This window comes from Myotis lucifugus, unplaced genomic scaffold (assembly GCF_000147115.1).
Source record: "Myotis lucifugus unplaced genomic scaffold, Myoluc2.0 scaffold_11, whole genome shotgun sequence".
NCBI lineage: Eukaryota > Metazoa > Chordata > Mammalia > Chiroptera > Vespertilionidae > Myotis > Myotis lucifugus.
The window spans coordinates 12,024,545-12,040,945 of record NW_005871059.1 but is presented as its reverse complement, the minus strand read 5'-3'; the positions used below and the strand labels follow the sequence as shown (position 1 = coordinate 12,040,945).

The 16,401-nt window shown below is 38.5% G+C and overlaps 1 protein-coding gene across 1 annotated transcript in view; it reads right to left on the bottom strand.

Moving 5' to 3' along the window:
* The window catches only part of MAP3K5 (mitogen-activated protein kinase kinase kinase 5), a 167,604-nt gene that overhangs the window by 51,534 nt on the left and 99,669 nt on the right, over window positions 1-16,401 (bottom strand). The window contains 4 exon segments of the mRNA XM_023750205.1: window positions 1,820-1,901; window positions 4,249-4,344; window positions 6,926-6,975; window positions 12,545-12,652. Of these exon segments, the coding sequence (XP_023605973.1) occupies window positions 1,820-1,901; window positions 4,249-4,344; window positions 6,926-6,975; window positions 12,545-12,652 (336 nt within the window).

The window sequence follows — 16,401 nt, the reverse complement described above, 5'->3', positions numbered from 1 at the left end:
GGTAAGGTATAGCCAGACAGTTAAGAACATCCTTATAATTAGGGGAGTCACAGGATTAAATCCACATGAGAGATCTGTCTGCTGATGACAGAGATGTTTATTAACAGAGGAGAGAGATTAGGCCCTGAGATGGGGGAGTGATAGAATGAAATGAATGGGCTGGAGGAAAGACTGGGTGTGGGGGTAAGACAGGCTGGAGTGGCAGTTTCTCTGAGATGTCTGGTTTGGGTTACTGGGCAGATGTCCTGCTCTTAGTGAAGCTATGGATGGCTGGGAGAACAAAAATGGGAACCACAGTTGATAAGTGTTAGAACCCTTATGATTAATTGTAATCTAATCAATGATGAACTGTATTCAATTGTTCAGTGATTTCAATATAAACATTAATACATTAAATTATTTACAATATGGGTTCATAACCCTTTCATGTCAAAATACAGCCTTGAGTCAAAAAACATGGCTTGGAATCAAAAGAAGTTGTTTCTCTTTCTGTTTAAAAATAGAAAAGTCCTCCCAAAGTGATATTGAGCTATATTTGAAAAACCTTGTACAGTCTGTACTAATCTTGAAAATTATAAAATACTTGAGCTAAGAAAGGATATTTAAGATCTTCTTGTTCAACTCTCATGTAAGGAATGAGATCATCTCAGCCCAGTGGGAGTATAAATTTTGTCCAAAGTTATAAAACTGGCTGTATGCAAAGTTAAAACCAGAACTCAAGGTTCCTGTCCCAGCACGGGGATCTCACAAGAGCCAGGTATGATCAGAGGGGGTTCTGACCATGACCCAAAGAGGCTAAATCTCTCCCACAATTGGATTGCTTCAAAGAAAGCTGACTATTCAAATCAGAAATAAAAGCAAATATTAACTTGGGCTTTGAATGAAAAGTTTTCAAACATCAAAAATTCGAAGGATTAGCTTCAAATTTGTGGCTTACAGGACCACATCAATAGCTAATATTCACTGAATGTTGACACCACTCTAAGTGAAGTTAAAAACATTAAAAAATGTCTGACTTTTCCAACATTTTAATTTTGTTTTGGGCCCAGGAACCTAAAAAGCTTCAGGAATTATATCGAAACAATTTAAATTCTATCTCAAATTGAAGTAAAGATCAGATAATAATTATTCAGCATAAAAACCTTAATCAGCAAAGTAATCTTTCCTGTTTACACTGAAAGGAATGGGAAGTGGAGGAATTATTTTTGGTATGTCATTTACAGGCTGAAGTTCGAGTTTAGTTTACAGTAATGAAATTAGCTCATTTTAACAAAATATTCAGAATACTGAAAAAACAATTTTAATTAAGAAGGTTGAAAGCATCTAAGAAATGTAATAAAAGATATAATGGAATTATCATAAATTATGCAAAAATATAAATTAAGGCTGTTTAATAACTCATATGGTAAAGTGCTCTGGCCAGGAAGGGTACTGAGTGAGAGGGAGGGCCAAGGCAGGGCTCATCGTCTTCACAGCCCAGAACATCACTGGGTCCTTTCATTAACGTGATGCTGATAGAACACCCACAAAAAGAATGCCAGCAATATCAAGAGTTGTGGCATCATGGCCAACTAAGCCAAAATACTTAAAACAAGTATGTGTGAATTTACTGTACAGACTATCCAGATCGTTGGGAATACTGCAGAAGCCATTCTGCGTCACAGATTTGAAATTTTTCTGATGGAATGCAAAGGACAGAAGTCATATGCCCCTCCCCCACAACACTCTCTCTTCCTCAGTAAAGCTTAACATAGTTCACTTTTTAAAACCAGTCACGGAGAAACTTAGGTAAAATGAACATGGAAACCTAAGTCCTTACCTCCAGGGAGTCACCTTCACAGTCTCCTTCCTCCACACCTCTGCCCTTCTCTTCGGTAATGTTGTTCACCATTTCGAAAAACCTACGATGGAAGTTGGAATGTGGTCACTCGTAATACATAAAACAAGTATGTTCCAAAGTGATTTCAGAGCAAAAAATAAATAAATAGGAGCTAAGAATGTCAGGCAATAAAAACAACCATCAGTATCAGAGTGAAAATATGATTTTTCAAAAAGAAAACAGGTTGGTAGGCTCTTCCAGAAATTTCCAACCTCATGCCCCACTTCATGTAGACAGTACTATATACATAGTATAGAATTAGAACAGTGAGGCTAGACAAGGTCATAGAAATGACAAGGTTAGGAAAGTGGACTTGGATATCAGACCAAGACTGCTAGTATTTGTATGATTAAGCTCCTCCAACTCAGACTCATCCCTTAATTATAAAGTGGGGGATATACTTATCAGTCTCTTAGGCGGTTGTGAAGATGACTTGAGGTATACCTGTAAAGTGCTTACTTAGCATAGTGCACTCATTAAAATGAGCTATTATTGTTTTGCTGCTGTTGATGTTTTATTTAAATGGGACCTAAAGTAATACCCATATTCTAGAATAGTGTCTCCAAATTCTGAGGTGACTATTTGATACAGTGTTGGCCACTACAACACTTGATCTCAGTGACTGAAATCTTCTGCCTGAGCACCTCAATATCATAGATATAGTCTGCAAAACACTAATGTGAACCAGGAGCAGGCGAGCTTATATGTTTGTGACAGAAGCCACCTCACTGTTGGTGACATTTTCTTCAGGAGCTCTTCTTATAAAGTTTTCTTTTTTCTGGAGGCCAACTCAGAGCCAAGAAAAATAATTACAAGCGAGAAACAGATTTTCCCCGTGGAACACTAGCCGTGCTATCCGTTCCAAGGGGATGCCAATGGTCTCCAGACATACAGTAAGGGAGGCACTGTGAACAGGTACTGTGAGAGCTGATGTTCTCACGGGCAGGTCATGCTGCGCACTGCCAGCCCAAGGGAAGAACAGGTTGCCTACCAGATAGAACCTTTCTTCTATCTCTGTACCAATGAGATGATAGAAAATATGTATTGGTCTGCCCCCAGTTCCTGGCACAGAGCTCCTAAAACCCTTGTAGTTTTCTAAGTGATAAGAACACTGCAGGCATCTCTTGTTCTAATATTTGGTCTTTGACCCCCATCCCTGGCACAGGGCTCCTAAAACCCTTGAACAATCCCTAAGTGATAAGAGAAATGGCAGCATTTTTTGTTCTAGCGCAGTGGTTTTCAACCTTCCTAATGCCGCGACCCTTTAATACAGTTCCTTATGTTGTGGTGACCCCCAACCATAAAATTATTTTCCTTGCTACTTCATAACTGTAATTTTGCTACTATTATGAATAGTAATGTAAATATCTGATATTCAGGATGTATTTTCATTGTTACAAATTGAACATAATTAAGGCATAGTGATTAATCACAAAAACAATATGTAATTGTATGTTTTCCGATGGTCTTAGGCGACCCCTGTGAAAGGGTCATTTGACCCCCAAGGGGTTTCGACCCACAGGTTGAGAACCCCTGTTCTAGTGAGACTTTGCATGGGCACCTGGATGGGGGCTGGTCACAAGAAAGAACAGGCCATAATTAGGAACTTGGACTTCTCAGCTTCACCCTCCATCCTCCATAGAGGGAGAAAGGGGCTAAAAATAATGAATGATCATGTCTATGTGATAAAGCCCCCATGAAACTCCAATAGTACAGGGTTCAAGGAGCTTCCAGACTAGCAAATACATTGCTGCCAGGAAGGTAACACACTGGAACTCCATGGGGACAGATGTTCCTGTGCTTTGGGGCCCTTCCGGACCTTGCCCTACATATCTTTTCATCTACCTATTTGTTCATCTGTACCCGGTATCACATCCTCCCATTAAACTGGTAAACGTAAGTATTTCCCTGAGTTCTGTGTTCTGCTCTAGCAAACCAATCAAACCCAAGCAGGAGCCATTGGAACCTCTGATCTATAGCCAGTTGGTCAGAAGCACAGGTGAGATCCCCTGGGCTTGCGACTGGCAGCTACAGTGGGGGCAGAAAGTCTCATGGGACTGAGCCTTTAACCTGTGGGATCAGACACTTTCTCCAGACAGATATTGTTAGGAATGAATTAAATTGCAGGATACTCAGCTGGTGTCACAGAGAATAGCTTGTTGGTGATCAGAAATGTCAGAAATAAAGTGATTTGTTAAAGGGAGCCCCCCAAATTCTGATAAACATACCACATAATTATAAAATATTAGTCCAAATAAAATATTTACATAGACTTGAATTCTTTTCAGAAGCTATATGTTCACTCATTAATGAAAAATAATGATCACGCAAGAACAATCTTTTTTACACAAACCATGACTAATACGTACTTTTTGCAATGAAGTTCGGTACAGAAATAGATTTGGAAATCATCAGAATTGTGAAGCACATAAAGAAAACAGCATCGTTCTTCAAACTTAGAAATACTGAAACAAACAGAGAGAATTATTCAGGGAAATCCCAATACTTCAGGAGCTGTCATGAAAAATAAATACTTTTTTTATCTGGTCCCAATTATAAAATCAATGTTGTTTATGACAAAAAGTTAAAAATAGTACTTTAAAAAGTAGTATTTCCTGTACCACAAGACTAAAATTACTGAATTTTCTGAGAATTGTCTTCCTCCTTATGTCTATAAGACAGAGTTGCTCTAGGGCAGTGATGGCAAACCTTTTGAGCTCGGCGTGTCAGCATTTTGAAAAACCCTAACTTAACTCTGGTGCTGTGTCACATATAGAAATTTTTTGATATTTGCAACCATAGTAAAACAAAGACTTATATTTTTGATATTTATTTTACATATTTAAATGCCATTTAACAAAGAAAAATCAACCAAAAAAATCAGTTCGCGTGTCACCTCTGACACGCGTGTCCTAGGTTCGCCATCACTGCTCTAGGGTTTGGTGTGCACACAGAAGCTGTGTCCTTCCACCTCAGTCTGAGAAAGGTGTCCTGCCCTCTGCAGCGCTGACCCCGTGCCAGGAGGACAAGCCTAAGCGTCCACTGGCTGACTGACCTTGGTGCTCTGTTTCTCTGAGGTCTGCAGAACAACAAAATGCTTCCTAAGCTAGAAGGGCAATGTGTGGAGGCAGGAAAAGCACCTCCTTAGTTGTAGATATTTTACAGAAAGGAAGCAGCTGTGGAACATCACTTGGTTTGGACCAAGCAAGTGGCTTCCTTCACAGCAATTAGAACAGTTTTGAGATTACCAGTCAGGCCATGCTGTTTTACACCAAGGGTTGGCAAATACATTCTGTAATGGGCCAGAGAGTAAATATTTCAGGTTTTGTGGGCCAAATTACTCAATTTTTCTGTTGGAGCAGACTTAGACAATACACAATGAACAAGGCTGAGTTCCAATAAAACTTTATTTACAAAAACAGGTGGTGGGCCATATTTGGCCTGGGGGTGTAGTTTGCTAATCCCTATTTTATGCCTTTGCATCTGCTGTTCCTTCAGTTCAGAATGCACATTATTTTTTACTTTTAAAATAATTCTACTCATCATTTAAGACCAAGCTTAGACCTTACTCCCTTCCCTACTTCTGTCTTATATAGAAAGACTTCCTTTTGCACCTCTTTTCTTTGAACATAGTTCTATCACTGCTCATCTCACTCTGCATTATCACTAATTGTGAAGTGTCTGTTCCCCTGCTGCACCTAGAGCTCTTAGAGAGCAGAGCTGAGGTCTTAGTGTTTTGTATTCTTATGAAACAGAACTCAACATTTGACACACAGTTGGTGCTCAATAAATGCCCACTGACTGAGCTGAGAAAGTTCTGAGGTGATGTAAGACAAACTGCTGAAGTAGTTGGTTTTTCTTCTATAACTTGTCATCTCTTTATAGAGGAGAAAACCCAGGAGAGATAGCTTTCTTTGAAGTCACACACTGGAACTCACATTTCCCAATATATAAGCCAGCAGTAGCCTCATGTAAGCATTCTGTGTATATGTGTAAATCACAACAAAGGTTATGTAGCGATGCCATGCCTAGTTAAAGAAAACTAATTCATTGGAAAATAGATATGATAAAGTGAAATGTATGTCTACCACACTAAGTGGATTGCTTAAAAATGCAGCTATAAATAATGAGTGTTTTACTAATGACCTGTTTTAAAAATCAAATATTAAGAGTATAAAGCTTTAGTTGAGAAGGCATGTATTGGAAAGATATATAATGAGTCAACCCACAATCTTGCATGTTTCTCTTCAGACCATTCATAAGGTAACAGGTGGTATTACCAGGCAAACACCAATTACCAGTTCATGTTCCAACAAAACCAACAGCAACAGGGTATTGCATATGTGGCCTTCAGATACTTTTTTCTCCACGTTGCTATTATGTGGGGAGAAAAAGCAGTAATCACAACTAATTTGGTGTAAAATTCTTAAGAGTTGGTCTAGCATGAGTTTCTATAGAATAGAACAAGCATTTAAACATCTAATTGGTGGCTCTTCATTCTGAAAAAAAAACAACAAAAACCAAAACTACCTCATTTCTAAATCCCAGGAAATGGCATTTCCTGAGCCAATGGCATTATGATGCAATGTCAGAACTGAGCCAAAGTGAGGTGAGTCACTCTAATCTCAGAACACTTCATTGATGGTAACCTCAGAAAAAGTTTTTTAAAAAACAAATTCCCTATAACCACACCCCATTAATATGAGCTATGGAACACAATCTGGTAGAAGATGTTTGGGATCCATCTAAGGACAACTCACTTAGCTCACTTTTATTTATACCTTGATTCTGACCCACAGATCACATTTACCCATCAGTCATATTTTAAGTTAGTGACAAGCACAGAGTCAATTCACATAACTTTGAAAGTTTTTGCAAATATTTCAGTCATGGAGATAGTGAGTCTAAAGAAGGTTGAGCATTTCATTAATAGAAGGATTGCTGAGGTTCTTTGCATTTTTAAATCATGACTAGAAGTCCTATTCAAGACAGTCATATTCTAGAAAAATGTCTTCCAAGAAAATGAAATACACCAAGGAGACTTACCTCACTCCCCTGATGGAAGAAGCACTAAAGTTCCACTCATGTATACCATTCTAGAATATAAGGAAAGAACAAAAGATGTTCAGTAGTCCAAATTAAAATAACACAACAACAGTAATTTTGTTTTATTCTTTTAAAATAAGATACACAGAGTAATTTTCCCTCACGTACAATTCTTCACAAACAAATTATAGTGGAACCTTGGTTCTCGAACTTAATTCAGTCTGGAAGCCTGTTCTTAAAATGACTTATTTGAAAACCAAATCACTTTTCCCATTAGAAATAATGTAAATTGAATTAATCCATTTCAGACTCCAAATTATTTCATTTTAACCTTTACTTATATATAGTGCATGTCGAATGTACTGTTTAATCTGTAAATAAAACACTTTTTTTCTTAAATTTATCGGACCACCCCCTACTAGCCTCACATGAATCACTTTTAGCACTTGTTCCAGGGTGTCTTTCAGGAGGTCAGCATGCAGAATCTTTGCTTTTTCACATATCATTGCTTCTGACATGCTATCACCGGCTAACTGCTTTTCGTTTATCCAAATCAACAACAATTTTTCTACCACTTCAATTGCCTGTGATTGCTGTTTTGTGAGCACTTTCACACCCTTAGCAACATCAGCACTCTTGATGGCCAAGAATCTTTATGTTTTAAAATTGTGCTAATTGTCTATTTTGCCAGCAATAAAAGCAAAAAAATCAGGAAAATATTCACAGCACAATTTCCTGAGATGTTAACAATGCAAGGTTTAGTGATAGACTGATTCATATTTGGGCATTTTCTTCTTTTGTCGCCTGGGAGACGCTTTTTGTCATGTTGTCACCTGAGAGATGCTTTTTGTTGTCATGATGAGGTGTCAGCATGAAAGGGTTGTTGGGTCAAGAACCAGTTTTGTTCAACAACTGAGACGTTTTTCTGCGGACAACTTGGCCGAGAACTGAATTGTTTGAGATGGGAGTCATTCAAGAACTGAGGTTTGTATCTGGGTGGAAATTACAATTCATCCTCAAGCCACAAGGGTGATGTTTACTTAATAATTTATTTATTTCAATAAAACACCTCCAGTAGAGTCTAGGAGGATTAGTCTCATTAATTTCTAAAATTTTATTTTTAGCAGATAAACCTAACAAATGTTGTGCATTAATTTTTAAAGATAAAAATCAGTGATCAAGGTTAATTTAAAATTATTATAGTCAACCAGTATTTCTTTTTTGAAAAAGAAAAAACATTAATAAATAAAATCTCGCCCTAACCGGTTTGGCTTAGTGGATAGAGCGTCATCCTGTGGACTGAAGGGTCCCAGGTTCGATTCCGGTCAAGGGCATGTACTTTGGTTGCGGGCACATCCCCAGTAGGGGGTGTGCAGGAGGCAGCTGATGGATGTTTCTCTCTCATGGATGTTTCTAACTCTCTGTCCCTCTCCCTTCCTCTCTGTAAAAAATCAATAAAATATATTTAAAAAATAAAATAAATGAAATAAATAAATAAAATCTCTACAAGGGTTTGAAGATAACTATTTCTGAATTATCTTTAGTTAATATTTTAAACTAAATAGGTGGTTCTATTTCTTCAGAAAATGGTACAGCAAATACGCATGTGTATACACACATATATATAATGTCCATCATAGCTAGGGTGTGTTGTCACCTAATTTATGTAAGATTCAATAAACTAGTAAAGTTTGAACAGAAAACATTTGATTATCATATGATAAACACGGGTGATTTGCAGGGTCCAGATGAAAAAAACTGTGGGGATTTAATTTCTTGAATTATTACTGAAGCTAAGTTAAAATTAATATTAAATGCATATCTCTCAAAATTAACTAAATTACAAGATGGGTCACATTCCCTATAAAAATATGTCTGACAAAAATACAGAATTAACCACAAATATTTTTGTAGAAATAAAGTAGTAGCTACATGTGTCCAAGTTTAGCAAGTACTATAGAGTAGCCAATTCAGATTGCAAGTCAATTCTTTAAATGTAAAACAACCAAGAAAACAAGCTCTTACCCACCTACTTAAAATGCTGCCAGAGGACTGAGGTCTTGGCTGAGCCAATGAAATGGGTAAGAAGCTGTGGCTCTGATGTGGCCCAGAACTCTCCTTCTGGCCAAAGCAACTCAAAAAGCCACAATTTATATTCATAGCAACTAGTTATTTGCTAGGATCATGTAACTTATAATAAAAATAGACTCTGTCAAACCTAAAGTAGATTTACGAAAAAACTAGTTTCAATGCACATTAATCAGGTCATGGGGATGTGACCTGAATTACCACAGAGCAAATGTTGCTGTGCACAAAGCCCAGAAAAGACAGAGACCATAGAAAGGGACTCCTGGAAATGTGGTTCTCTGAACCAGAGTGCACAGGGAGTTAAAATAAAATAGCAGCCTGCAGCTTCAGCTGGTAATTTGGAAATTGCTTCTAAATCCCGTTGGCCTCGGGTGACCTAAGTATATGCGCCCCGGGAGCTGCAGCTGTTAACCGGCACACCACTTGCGCACAAGGCAGCCTCAGACGTACAGCCTGCACCTCAGTTTCGTCCTAAGGCCACCCCAGGAGAAGGAGGCGGGGTTGAGTGCAGAGCTGATAGGGCAGCGTGCAAACCTGCAATTGAACACAGCAACTGACAGACTCCAACAAGACGGCACTGGTAAAACCTATCTTCCATCAGCCCTGCTCTGGGAGCAGCCAAGGAGAGATTTCCCAGGTTGATTGGGCTGGTTTTATAGGAAAGGAGCACAGCATTTTCAGAATGTTAGGTTCCTCAAAGGTTCAAGTGCTGCCAGAGAACTTTTCCTTTCAGCGGAGTAAAGCCCAGACCCTGAGCTAGATGGATAGGGAATAAGGCCTCTCCCCACTTCCCTTGCTAGTGGACTCTCCACATGGAGGCGCTGGTGAGCCACAAAGCCAACAGGTGAGGTAAAAGGCTCCAGGGCCCGTCTGGGAATCAGGGGGAAGGGGACACCAGAGGCAGAGCTGGAGTGATATTTAACACCAACAAGCCCCAAACTCAACCTTATTTAATCAGCACAAGCACTGTTTTCTAGGAACTGCTTGGCCTCAGATCCCGTGCCCCAGCCAGGGCAAGAACAGGAGCTAGGAATTAATATTGAGGTAAGGTGGCAGGAATTATATTCTGTGAGACATTACTGGTGCCCTAGGCAATGGCCCTTCCCTCTCTTCTTTGCTAACAAAATATGAATTTTGTTCAGGCTCAGGTGACAATGCTTAGGGACAGTGAAACTGATTAGTCTACATCAGCCATGGTAAGTCCATTTCCCTTGCTGGTGGTTGGTTTAGGCATGGTCACCTGATGCAACTTTTTGTATAAGGAAAGAGCCTGACCCTCCTCCTTTGGATTTGGTCTGTGTCAAGTGATGCTAGAGCTGCTATTTAAGACCATGAGTGAAAAGCCAAGAGCATACAGAAAAGCCAACTCAGAATTCTGACACTGTCAAGCCACTGAAATCAGCCCCAGAATGAACCCACCTCAGAAGTTCCTGTAATATGAGATAACATTTCCTTATTATTTAAGCCACTTTTAGTTGGGGGGTTTGTAGTTAAAAGTATCTTTGAGGGATGAGAACATCATATCATCAAAATCTATAGTCCTAGGTAAACATATTCCCCTCATAAATTCCTAGGTCTTCTCAGAGTGGCCATGGGCTGGATGGAGCTGGAGTACGGTCAGCACATCCTACTCCACTGAGTCCCTGCTGTCTGAGAAGCCATCAGAGAGGATGGGAGTGCTTAATCCCCAAACCTAAAGGAGGGGAATTCTAAATAACAAGCATTTAAAGTATCTTGCAAATAACTTCTCTGTTCCTCAATCTAGGTTTTTCTTTCATGGGCGCATGCAGACTTTCTTTCTTCAAGTACTAACTTACTTACTTTAAGCAGTAACCATCTACTGAACAAAGGGAGAACAGTTAAAAGATTGGAATTTCAATTAATTTTGCCCCTGAATGTAGAGTAACTCTCGGAGAGTCCCTGAACTCTTGGGAATTGGGGTAATGATCTTCAAGTTTTTAAAGTTGCAAAATGAGGTTAAATACTAGCTCACGTAACTGTTCATTCCAGAGTTAGAATGAAAACATTGAGAGAGGAAGTAACGAAATAAATATGATAGATGAAAAGCAACATTCTCTGTTATTCTACTTCTAGAAAAAAAAATTTAAACATTCCATGACAAAAACAACCCATTTCCTGCTTAACATAAGATGTATTAAACCTGTTACTTATCTGTTATTTAATTATAGTTATTACAGTTGCTTTAAACTAACAATAACAAAGTGATCTTATTTTTATTGCTTGTCCTCATTCCAACTGTAGCACTTCTGTTTTAAAAAACAGAGAAAATGGCAGTGCTAATGAATGGATAAAACTAGGGTTTGCACAGAAATTGGCTGATTCAAAACAGAAACTAAATGATTTAAGGAAGCTTAAATTTTGAACAAGAAGAATTTTTAGCACTAAAGGTAACAGGAAATGAGCAATATGCAAATGCAGAAATTCTTCTTGATCAAAAGATAAGAAAAGATAATTGACAATAAAACCTTTAATCCTTCATGCATTCACTTCTATCCTAGTATGTTTATTTCTTAGCATAACATAAAAACTGTCTCTACAATTGTTGCAAAACGTAAGAGAATCAATACAAGGCTAACTTTACTGAATGAAGAACCTCCAGAAAGGAAAAATAATGACCACAAGCTAGAAATAGTAGTCATTTTCCAAAATCTTTGGTTTACTTTCTGCTCTTTTTCTGTCTTCCAAATACTTCTGGCTCTCCACTCATTTGCCGGGGCCTTGTTAATTGCTAATTCCTTTAGCCCCATTCTGTTTCCAAGTGTCCTTGGACAACCTTGCTCTTTCCAATCAAGCCTTTGAAAAATCTCCTCTTCCAGATAATGCTTACCTCTCCTAACCTCTTTTAGTTTTTGCGGTTTCAACTGGGTGACTACTCTACTTCTGCCATGTGATATATATCCATATATTTTTTAAAAATGTAAATAAAACAATGGGCACTTTAAAACAATGTTATCAACATGTAAACAGTCTTACTAGTTATTACTAATTTTGTTTCTGGTCAGTTACACTTGGAATAATGCCATCATGGAGCTATAGATCTGAACTTTCAATAACTCCTTCCCTGGGTTTGATTAATTTGCTAGAGCAGACTATAGAACTCAGAAAAACATTTTACTTACTAGATTATTGGGTTATTATAAAAGGATGTAACTCAGGAACAGCCAGATGGAAGAGATGAATAGGGTAAGGCATGTGGGAAGGGTCATGGAGCTCCCGTGCCCTCTCTAAGCGGCCACTCTGCCCACATCTCCATGTGTTCCCCAATCTGGAAGCTCTCTGAACCATGTCCTTATGGGTTTTTACAGAGGCTTCATTACAGAGTCATGATGGATTAAATCACTGGCCAATGGTGGTTGATTCAACCAGCAGCCCCTCCCCTAGCATAAATACATTTTATAATATAATCAAGATATTTCTTCTTAACTAATGCAAATTTTGCTGGAACATATGAATGCTGCAAAGGTATAGTCCTTCACTATTAATACTCATCTTAATAATTGCACAACTTACCTCGTCATCAGGAAGCACGTGCCAAATAGATATTGTTTTTTCCTCAACTTCATTGTTGATAGACAAATACGAAGGTTGATAGATTTTGGTTGGTTCTAATATTAATACCTTGAAAACATAAAACAAAATAAATTAATATTAGTGACTTAGGATTCAAACCATGTACAGCTGACATAACAACAAGGCACTGATTATCGAATGAAGTTCTGGGTCCACCGCTAGAATAAACCATTTAAAGGTCTGACTATTGCCATTCTATGGGTCTTTTGAGTATTTTATGGTATTATACAACTATGATAAGTTCCAAAATAATACATCACCTTTTATTGCTAAAAAACTTGGAAATAAATTTCTGAAGACCATATATTTGTTTGGCTATCCCCAATCAATCTACTGATAGTACTTTTTAAAAGCTATAATCTTATCAGGCAATACATACTCTATTTCTATAAATGTAAATGTGCCAAAGAAAGGCAGCAATGTGGTAAAACAAATAATTCTGTACAAGGAAAGGAAAAGACTCCATATATAGAATGTCACATACTTAAGGTTTCCTGCTGCCACACCTATGATCAAGATGTATGGTTTTCATACCCATGTAAATGGATTGAGAAATTATTTTGGTTATTATTGAAAGAGTTTACATATAAATTGAAGAAATGGATATAGCTGTATGAAATAAACATGTTTTCACACTGACTTCATGATACAACTGATATCTTTAATAATGATGTATTTATAACCTTGTGATAAAAAAAGAAAAAAACTTGCTCTTGTTTTGGAGCTACATGAGGGGTATGTGACAAGTGAGTTGAAAATCTCCATCGAAGGAGTGCATGATATATTATACTATTACTAATATTTCATTTTAGGAGCAAATAACATTAAAATACTACACATGCCCTTATTTCAAAGGTGCTGCAATTATTATCTATTTAGCACAGATGTTTAAAGGCACCTGCCTAGCTCAATTTTCCTATGCAGACTTAAGTAGGAATGTTAAAAATAATCCTATCTTATAAAGAGGGAATATGCTAATTGACTGTCACGCCCTCACAAATGGCGGCCCCCACAGCCAATAAAGAGGAATATGCTAATTGACTGCCACGCCCTCAAAGATGGTGGCGCCCACAGCCACAAGATGGCGGTGCCCAGTCCCCTCAGCCCCACCAGGGCAGCAGGCGTGCAGCACGGCCAGGCCCACCCCCAGGCAGGTCCGGCTGCTCCGCGTGACTGCCTCCGGAGTCCCCCAGTCCCCTAAGGCCCCCAGCCGCCCAGGGCTGGCCTGAGGCGCAGGAAAGCCTCGAATGGTGGCTGTCTAGCCACCCAGGGCCGCCCAAGGCTCAGGTAACCAGGGCTGGCGAGGCTTGCGCTGCCGGCAGTGGCAGCAGCAGAGGTGTGATGGGGGCGTTGCCTTCCCCTGATCGCCGGGTCGCCTCCCACCCCTGAGGGCTCCCGGACTCTGAGAGGGGGCAGGCCAGGCTGAGGGACCCCCCCCTCCAGTGCATGAATTTTCATGCACTGGGCCTCTAGTAAAAAATAAAGCTAAATGCTTAACTAGCAGAGAAACTGGAATAGTTCTTTCTGCTCCACTGCTTAAAACTCAAGATAATTGCTTGATCTTGTATCAAGCAAGGTTTCCCAAATAAAAGTGAAGGAAAAATCCTTCAGAAGGCTCTGTCAAGAAGGAATTCACAATACATTATAACCTAAAGTGCAGCTTAGACAGAAATCTGGGTTAGAAATTAACTTAGCCATACACTGCAAACCCATTGTATTTATTTTACAATAAACTTATAACAGTATTTAAGTTAAAGTTCAGGGAACTAGAGAAAGGGGATTAGAAAAACAAAATTTCTTTACGCTTTACTATAAAACTGTAAGGGCATAAAGAATTCTTGGTCAGGCTCTAGTTATGAAAATAAGATAGAATATACCATAAATAAACAGAGAGTAAGAGCCCAGAGGGAATATATTCTGACTCAGGAACATACCAGGTAAATCAAGGTCCAAATTCCAATCAACAGAGTTAAGTGGTACTGGTTAATAATGAAAATAAATGTTCAATTTAAGCTTTACAGAAATAGTGCTCTCCAATCTGAGTACCCTAGAGCTTGTGAAATAAAAAGGAATAATATGGAATAAGAGGTGGGTTCCCATCCCAAAATAGCATCCAAGTCACTGCATTGACAAATGAGAACATACCTCACTCCCTAATTACATGGGCACATTATTTAACATTTAGAAAAGCACAGCACCAGGTTCTCTTCTGTCTTCTTAAATTGTGTTTATTGTCTCACATATTTCTAACAAATAAAATCTGAATTATGTGTTCCTGCCTTGAGATAGGGAATAAACACTGGTTGCAATTATTGTCATCTAACATTTGTTAAGCCCTTTGATCTGCCCTGGAAATGACAAAACATGGGGAATTTGTAGCATTTTGGAGGCCACTGAAAAGTTGAGAAAAGACACTCCCCCTCCCCCCAAAAAGAGAGGCAATTTGATAAAACCATCATGATTCAACTCACTCCATAGTATACACATTTTCGCTTTTAGTTTCTAGTCTTTTATACTGGTTAACACTACAGTCAATTGCTAACTTTATGTATCTGAAGTGGGAACAAAGACAGCAAGGCCTATAAACTATAAAAAGTAGACATTTAACTGCATTATCACGCTCCACTTCCTCTCTCCTGACATTAGTTGATGGGTTGATGGTCACCTAACTTTTTAATGTAGGAAGGAAAGAAAGTATACACCGAAGAGAGGTGAGAGAGAAAAAATAAATTGAACTGAACCTAAATAATAATAAATGATGGAACCATTAAAATCATTTCCCAAAAGAACTTTCACCTGCTTTCTGTTGCTTGGGGACATGGTTTTTCTTGGAGGAATGAGACTGAATATAGGAGTGAGATAAACGAGACAAATTAAATTATTTTCTAATATAAGTCATCTTCGTCTTAGAAAGACCCACTTCAAAAGAAGGATAATGTTATCACCTCAATCAAGTCTTACTGCAGCTTTAATAAGTGTGAACCACAGAAAATGCTACTCTAAGGACATGACAAGTCACAATGACTGATATGGTCCCACAGGAACCAGAAGCTTGCCTTTTTCTACGCAGTGGAACCTGGGTAGGAAACTATGATCACAGAGAGTGGGCCTGGTGGGACAGGTAACTGAGTAAAGCAGGATGAATGGGACTATACTCAACATCTTAAATGGGAGCAGCTAGTTGGCTCTGTAGATTGTTGCTTTTGAAGTATGCAGTCACAAACTGCCAGTCCCTTTCATTTTTTAATTAATTAATTAAATTCCCTTTTATTTAATAAAATGTTTTTATTGATTTTAGAGAGAGAGGAAAGGAGAGGGATAGAAAGATAGAAATGATGAGCAAAAAACATTGATTGGTTGTGTCCTCATGCTGTATTGAGGATTGAGCATGCAACCCAGGCATATGCCTTGACTGGGAACTGAACTGGTGACCTCTTGGTTCATGGGTTGGCACTCAACCACTGAGCCATACTGGCCAGGCCCCTTTCATTTTTTAAGAGCAGTTGAAAGTCTGGAGTTTTATGTGAATTCTCCTGATTTTTCACTTGAATTTTTAATAAATTTTACTTTTCAGTTGAAATATTCCACGTTTCACCCATTTTGTCTATCTTTTCCTCTTCTTTAATTAACATGGTCAGTATGTTATTTGAAGTCCCTATCTGGTGTCTCCAATATGTGAATCATCTCCAGATCTGCCTCTATTGGCTGTCTTAACTCTTCATTATCAGTAACCTTTTCCTGCTTCTTAACATGTTTAGTAATCTTTGATTAAATCTGAATGACACTGCAGATGCTTT